Raw genomic sequence first — 8,330 nt, 5'->3', positions numbered from 1 at the left:
CTGGGGGGGGGGGGAAGATATTTCTTTTGTATCTTCATTCCTCGCCTCTTTCTTCCTTTCCTTTATACATTTTACACCACTACCTCATTCCTTTCTTGTCCCTTTAATTTGTTCATCCTTTAAACATTCCTCTATAAACTTTTTACTCTTACTCAAAGGCTTTTATAATCACAGATGTGAAAGTAAGGATGTGTTACTGAATGATGTCTCATAGTCAGTGATAAATACTGTCTTTCTGACAATGACCAACATAAACTGATTCTTATGTATTAGATAACATTAGGCTCTCATTACTTTTGGGACAGTACAAAAAAATACCAGGCTCCATAACCTATGGCAGTATTTCAGGGAAAGTCCAGACAGCTACCTGTTGTGATGATAAGCTCACCACAGATCCTCTTGATGTAAAGTGTCTTTGGATATTTAATGAGGCTGTTATAGCAAATACTAATGAAATTCCAATTTTCTCTGTAAGTGTTCCTGCTACACGATATTGATCAAAGCACATAACTCCCTGTACCTGTTTCATATTGTTCTCATTCTATGATGGAGCAGCCCATCCACTGCAAAGGATTTAGGTGCTAGATACTGTAGGAAAACACTGGAGAAAGGAGGAGTGAGTATTTTTGTACATGAAAACCTAAATTTTACTAAAATAAATTTAGAAGATTATTGCAAAGACCAGGATCTGGAAGCATGTGCTCTAAAGTTAGACTCTCCTTTTTCTAATATTTGTATACTGACTTTATATAGAGCCCCATCTGGAAATTTTGATCAATTCTTAGATAGATTAGAAACCATCCTAAATGTACTGCATAGTTCAAAAGTTGAATTTATAATTTGTGGTGATATAAATATAAACTATCTCATTGATAGTAATAGGAAACTAAATTTAGACTCTTTGTTATCATCTTACAATCTCTCCAGTACTGTTAACTTTCCCACAAGAGTTCAAAATAATTCTAGTTCAGCGATAGATAATATATTCATTGATAACTCAAAATTAAGAGACTATACTGTAGGACCCTTTATAAATGGCTTATCCGATCATGATGCTCAACTCATAGAAATAAATAATATTGACCTTCAGCCCAGTAATCAACAATATCAAACAGTAAGGAAAATCAACAAGCATACGATGGCAGATTTTGTCACAAAATTAAGTAATGAATCATGGGACAATGTATTTGACAGCAATAATATTGATTCTAAATTTAATTGCTTTCTGAACACATACTTGAGGATCTTTTATTCAAGCTTTCCCTTAAAAATAGTCAAAAATGAAAATAAAAACAAATCCACCTGGATAACAATTGGAATAAAAACTTCATGTAAACACAAAAGACAACTATATTTGGCCAGTAGGGACAGTAATGATCCAAGACTAAAAAGTCACTACAAAATGTACTGTAAAATTTTGTCAAAAGTCATTAAAGAAGCCAAACAGAATAACTATAACAGCCAAATTCTAAAATCAAACAATAAAATTAAAACCACCTGGGATATTGTGAAAGTTGAATCAGGAAAGAAATCTGTTAATGAAGACGTACAAAGTTTGAATATTGAAGGGAAGTCCACTAACAATCCACAAGCTATCGCAAGTGCATTTAATGAATATTTCCTTTCATTAGCTGAGAAAACATATTCCAATAATAATAATAATAATAATAATAATAATAATCCAATATACTATCTGTCTCGTGCCTTTAACAATTCATTTCCAAATATCAATCTCAAATTCTCAACAAGGAAGGAAATTGAAAACATTATTAAATCCCTTAAGCCCAAAAATTCACATGGATATGATGAAATCTCTACCAAATTACTTAAAGCAAGCTCTGTTTACATCAGTTCACCCTTGAATCATCTATGTAATAAATCTTTATCATCAGGTACTTTTCCTCAACGCTTAAAATACGCTGTAATGAAACCACTTTTTAAAAAAGGAGAGAGAAAATGCATCTCTAATTACAGACCAATATCCATATTGACTTCATTCTCAAAAGTCTTTGAAAAAGTTATGTATAATAGACTACTTGAACACTTAAATTCTAACAACATATTAGTCAAAGAGCAATTTGGATTTAGGAAAGACCTAACAACAGAAAAAGCAACCTATGAACTAACTAACGATATTTTAAGTGCTCTCAATGACAGATTAATTGTGGGAGGGATTTTCTGTGATCTAGCAAAAGCTTTCGATTGTGTTAATCATGATATCTTACTATCGAAATTAAATTTCTATGGAATAACTGGCAAAGCTAATGAATGGATCAAATCATACCTCAAAAACAGGTATCAAAGAGTTGAAATAAATAATAAAAACTCCAGTCATAATGCATTTTCAAACTGGGGAATTATAAAGCACGGTGTTCCACAAGGATCAATTTTAGGTCCCTTACTTTTTCTTCTCTACATAAATGATCTATCTAAAACCATCAACAATAAATCTAAACCAATTCTATATGCAGATGACACTAGTATAATATTTAAGAACTCTAAATTTGACAACTTTAAAAATGACATAAATATTGTATTTGAAGCCTTAAACAGATGGTTCGAAGCCAATTTACTCTCATTAAATTTTGATAAAACCCATTACATATCATTCACAACTAAAAACAACCACCAAATTGATCTGGACATCAGTTATGCCAACAAATTAATCTGTAAAGTACTTGATACAAAATTCCTTGGAATACATGTAGACAGTACACTGTCTTGGAAAATACATATTGAACAAATTATACCTAAATTAAATGCAGCTTGCTATGCGATGAGATCAATTAAGCCTTTTATGTCACAGGAAACATTGAAGATGGTTTACCATGCCTACTTTCATTCTATTATGAACTATGGATTAATATTTTGGGGGAACTCTTCACATAGTGTAATAATTTTTAAAATACAAAAGAATATAATTAGAATCATTACAGGATGTAGAAGTAGAGATTCATGTAGAGAATTATTTAAGAAATTAAAAATTCTACCTCTTCAATCGCAATACATATTATCGCTTCTCTTATTTGTTGTTTACAACAAAGATAAATTCAAATTAAATTCTGATGTCTATAACATGAATACTAGACAAAAATATAACTTCCACCTACCCTCATCAACTTTATCAGTATATCAAAAAGGAGTCTACTTTACTGGCATAAAAGTGTTCAACAATCTGCCACAAAGTATTAAAAACTTGGGCAATGATACTAAAAAGTTTAAATCAGAGTTAAAGAATTATCTACATGCTCATTCCTTCTACTCTTCAGATGAATACTTCAATGTAAATAGAGAATGATGTAAAATTAAGTTATATTAATTTTTAAGCTAAAATTGCCTGTACTTATGTATGTAACCTTTTGACTTGTTCTGTATCCAAAGGTACCAACCTACTTAGGATTTATAGAATGTAAATAAATTCAATTCAATTCAACAACCATCCCTGAACTTGGGATACATCTCCGATACCTTGGACTGGGACAGCGTATGCCATATGCTATCCAAAGCATCTGCAGAATTTCATTTATGAACATTCTCAATAGTCAGCAAGATCTGATGTAATCCTGCTGCTTGCATTATATTGTATTTACTCTGAAGCTTTCCACATACTGTGCTTTCCCCACTGGGACTATCGTATGACCTAGTCTAATGGCTATTGACTGATATTGCTGTGTTCAGGGGCAGTCAGATTTCAGCATGCATGAACAGACAGATTCCAACCTATTTCCTTCTGTCCCAGAAGTCTACATTAAATTTCATAGTGATGGGACACAGGCTTACATGTAACTTGAATATTTACATACATACTTGCACATATATATATATACATACTATTTTTTTATCTGAATACAAGCCTAAAAACAGTGAAATTGACTCTTTAACCTTGTAAGGTGCAGAAGCATATTAACCACAATGCTGTTCATATCTTGAAATGGTTTACAAGCTGCAATGTACCCTGCTACTCCATGCTTATTTCCTGAAGACTTCAAGCGACTACATATATCCAGCAGAGCCTATGAACAAGAGATACTCAGAACATGTAATAAAATCTGTAATATTTTACTTTGCCAGAAGGCAAGAGTGTCAATTTATGAAACTAAAATATTTTTCAATTAAACCCTTGGAGTAATGTTTTGAGACTGCCTGCTCAAAATATTCATGCAAACTGTACATTTATTGAAATGAAAAAGCACTATACTGCATTAAATTGGGGAACAACTTACTGTATTTTTGTTGCTTAAGTCTTACCTTATTGTCAACAGGAAAAACACAGCTGGCATGATGTGTAAGCTCTCTGGTAGCCAGTACCACATTGTATGGAGATGTAACCACATCCTCATTTCCTGCTGGATACACACAGGTCACAAATCTAGAAATAAGGCTCATTTAAGGGAATTGGTTTCAAACCCTTATTGCACGTTTGTCTTCATAAAGGAGTTGCAGTTAATTACTGATTATTTTTATTGCCATTTGGTTATATTCCCATTTATTACTTCAATAACTAAAAAATAAAGAAACTACTAAGTTATGTTTAAAACATTTTTCTGTATGGTGAATATTTCATATTTACACCTCCTAGTCTCAGTGACAGGCATGACATAAAGTAAAAGATAATGCATGGTCAGGTTGAGGTTAAATATCAATAATTAGTAAATGTTAACAAAAAAGGGGGGGTAAATTAATATAAGGTGTAAAATGTAAAAGCCCTGAAATTCAATTCGTATTACTGTGGGAACTGCAATGGCTAGGTAAATAGCCATGTTAAGCAGCAAATGGTTCCTAGCTTGTGATTGCCTAGCACTTGATCCACTGTGAGTGGTTCCCACAGTCACATATTATTGTAGACTTTACCTAGCAATTACTGTTTACTCGCCATTGCTAAGCAATGATACTTGTGCTGTCACTGCAACGCTTGCTTGAACGTGGGCAGTTCCCACATTATTCTGTATGTGTGTATAAAATTACTATTTCCTGGTCAGGATGGTTAAACAACAAGAGTACCTGTAAGCAGCTTACAGTGTACAACAACTTTACAGAAATATAGCAAGTCACCAAGTTATACAATCACACAATACAGAATCTCACATCCCTTGTGTATTATGAAAACCCTGTAAGACCTATCACACAGAGATTTGCATTTTGTATAACCAGAGATATCAGAGGAAATAAATCAGAAGTTCATGCATTGTTACATGTTGTTTTTTAAATTTTTTAGACAATGCTGATCATAAATATGGATCCCATTAGTCTATACTCCACACATAATTTTATAATCACCGAATGTATTACCTATTTTATAAGAAAACATGCACTGTAGTAGTATGATGCAAAAATCTGCTGTCATTCACTTTGCCCCGAAGATGGAGCCTGCCAGTTTTTCTGAAATGCTGTGAATTAGTTCCGTTACAAGACAGTGTCATCAGCAGAAACGAAAATTTCAGACTTAACAGCATAATGAACAGTTTTGAAATAGCCATGTTTGTGTAGCAACAGTACTTGTGCCACATTAGTGTTTATTTCTACGGAGTTCAGGCGTAACATTGCCATTGCACTATGCAACTAACTACTACAGGTACTCACCATAACTTGCAATGTTCTGGGGTAAGCAGTGTCTGAATGGGCCATTCTGTGAAAAGTTCTCAACCTTAATACTGACACATGTTAGTCTCACTATATTCATTTTTCCATGGATGATCAGAAGCACTACTATGTTCACACACATTTCTTAGATATCTGTTGTTGCTTATTTAAGATACACAAATACACTAATATCTGCAAAATTAAAAACATACATTTCTTTAAACCAAATATATAAGAGTTGTGATTTTCTGATCACTGAAGATTTATACTATGGTTTTCTGAGATGACACCATGTAGCATGGTAGGTAGATATCGAAGTTTGAGAGGAACATAAGTCCCCATCTTCTTAAATACCTTCTACCACTTCTACCCTAAACAAAGACACACTGTGTTCCTCCGAGTTCTCCATAAACACCTACCACAATACGCTGTGTTATAACATAGAAAACATCAACATGTATTCATCCAAAAGATTAAAACAATGTGTGTATTAAATCATTTTTGCAAATGGCATTCTATCCAAGCAACTTGCAGCCATTCATACCTCTCTACAAGTGGGAAATTATCCTCAAGAATGCTAAGTATAGCAGAACCAAGGCCTGAGCCTGTACCACCACCCAGTGAGAACAGACATAGGAATCCATGTAGTTGGTCACATCGTTCTGCAGAGCGCTGCAAAAGATTCAATATTTTCTCATTGTATTCTCTCCCATGTGTATGAAAACCTTCTGCCCTGTAAGGAAAATATGAAGTTTTAAAAGATAATTTATAGATTTTAGGAAATGTAAATTTACTTTTGGATTATATTATGGAAATTAGTAATGATAATGGGGCTACAGTTGCAAAATTTGGCACATCAAAAATATAATTGTCAAGAGTGTAATGTTTCCATATGGAAAAATTCATAAGTATACTTGGATTTCTCCTGATGGGAAGACATACAATCTATCTGATCACAATCCAATATATGGAAGATGGCATTTACTCGTAAACATGCCTGATGGTCTGCTCATTTTAGGGAGCTGACTGTAATGCTGTCACCATTCTGGTGGCTGTAAAGTTTAGGAAGAGACTACCAATAACTAAAAAATAAAGGAAAAAGTTGATGCAGAGAGATTTGATCTCAAGATGCTAATATAAGGTGGAAGTTAAAGAACAGTATAAAGTTAAAATTTCAAACAGATCTGTAGCTTTGAGAAACTTGGATGCTGCTGAAGAGTTCCATCTTCTGGGATATAACATTGTGTAGTCTGTTCAAAGTCAATTGATGTTTCAGAAGAACATGTGGCCTCCATTTTAAGGCCTGAAGAGTAAGTCAAGCAAGAAAGTAGCTTTGCTTCATGCTGGTTTCTGGCTTGGTTTACTCTTGAGACCTGAAGATCAAGGCAACATCTTGCTCCAAAATTCTGGTCATCTTTCAGTGGGCTATTTGGAATTATAACTCAGATGACAGAACCCTTGATAACTGCAGTGAGAACGTCAAATCCTACACTGCACGCTGATATTGACATCAAGGGGGCATTAACAGATAACACCATATACTGCTGTATTTTTTTCTGAGAAATTTTCTGCCAAGATTAAGTGCTGTAAACCAACAGCTACAGGCCCCAAATCTAACCATGACATTTATGTTAAGCATCGCCAAAAAATTTATAAGCATGGTAACTGATATGGTTCTCCAAGACACAGAAAATAAAATTAACAATAGTTTAATCTGTTGATGAAATTCTAAAATTCTGTTTTCAGGCTGTTCATAATGAAGTTACAGAAAGACTTACAATCTTTCAAGAAAAACTAATGACCAATCCAAATACACTCAAGGGATTTTTTTTTTCCAGAAAGGTGAGTATCTTATCTTCAACATTTACCACATACAATCTAGAAACTTTCAAAGAAATTCAAACACATCTTTCTTCTTTATCATGAATGAGATCTTTTAAACAGGCTGATATTATTTGTTAAAGGAACATCACTAAGATGAAGGCTTGAAGCACATTTTTTGTGTGACTGCCACTACAGAGAATTTCTGCTGTGACATACCAGAATTTAGATTGCTACATGGATATTGCTTGTGTGACCATTTCAATTTTAAGTGCGTTTCCAACAACTGTAGGATGTGAATGAATATTCAGTGCACTCAATTTTTTGAAAAAATTTGAACAAACTGAAGGATGAAATTCTTAAAGTGGCTCTTCAGTTAGGTATGGAAGAATGACCAATGAGCATGTTCAACTTTAGTAAGATGCTGCTAATTAAGGTAATCACATTTTTCTAACACTTTGCTTTAACTTGTAAGTTATGTGCCCACTGAAAACATATTTCACTTTTATGTATGGCCTCAGGAAATTTTTTCTTGAGAACTGTTGGTCCATACTGACCAGTACCTATAGACTGGCAAAAAAACAAATAGAACACAGTATGCATTCACCACTGATGTTTATGGATGTGCCTAGCCCAAGGGTCTCCAAACTATGGCCCGCGATGTGACTTTATCCAGGCCGTGAAAGAATTGTGTGGAAATGCACCAATTGAACTAATTTTCCAATGAGTATTGGTAAATGTGATTCCGAGCTTATTGACCTGACATATTATACTGAATTTCGATGGCTTAGCTGTGGAAAGGTTGTTTCGCACTTCTTTCAGCTCAGGAATGAAACTGATATATTTCTTACCGAGAAAAACCATCACGAACCACTTTTATCAGATACCAAGTGGCTTTGGAAATAAGCAGTTTTGCTGATCTGGTGAAC

The 8,330-nt window shown here is 33.8% G+C and overlaps 1 protein-coding gene across 2 annotated transcripts in view; it reads right to left on the bottom strand.

The window, feature by feature from the left end:
- The window catches only part of LOC111867964 (tubulin epsilon chain), a 21,691-nt gene that overhangs the window by 6,072 nt on the left and 7,289 nt on the right, over nucleotides 1–8,330 (bottom strand). For both annotated transcript variants that reach the window (XM_023858228.2, XM_023858229.2), the window contains 3 exons: nucleotides 6,125–6,313; nucleotides 4,249–4,369; nucleotides 3,883–4,013 (listed from right to left, as the gene is read on the bottom strand). In XM_023858228.2, the coding sequence (XP_023713996.1) occupies nucleotides 3,883–4,013; nucleotides 4,249–4,369; nucleotides 6,125–6,313 (441 nt within the window). The remainder of the gene's footprint in view (nucleotides 1–3,882; nucleotides 4,014–4,248; nucleotides 4,370–6,124; nucleotides 6,314–8,330) is intronic.

This window comes from Cryptotermes secundus, unplaced genomic scaffold (genome assembly GCF_002891405.2).
Source record: "Cryptotermes secundus unplaced genomic scaffold, Csec_1.0 scaffold337, whole genome shotgun sequence".
Classification (NCBI taxonomy): Eukaryota; Metazoa; Arthropoda; class Insecta; order Blattodea; family Kalotermitidae; genus Cryptotermes; species Cryptotermes secundus.
The sequence above is the reverse complement of the archived record's forward strand: the minus strand, read 5'-3'. Positions and strand labels throughout refer to the sequence as shown.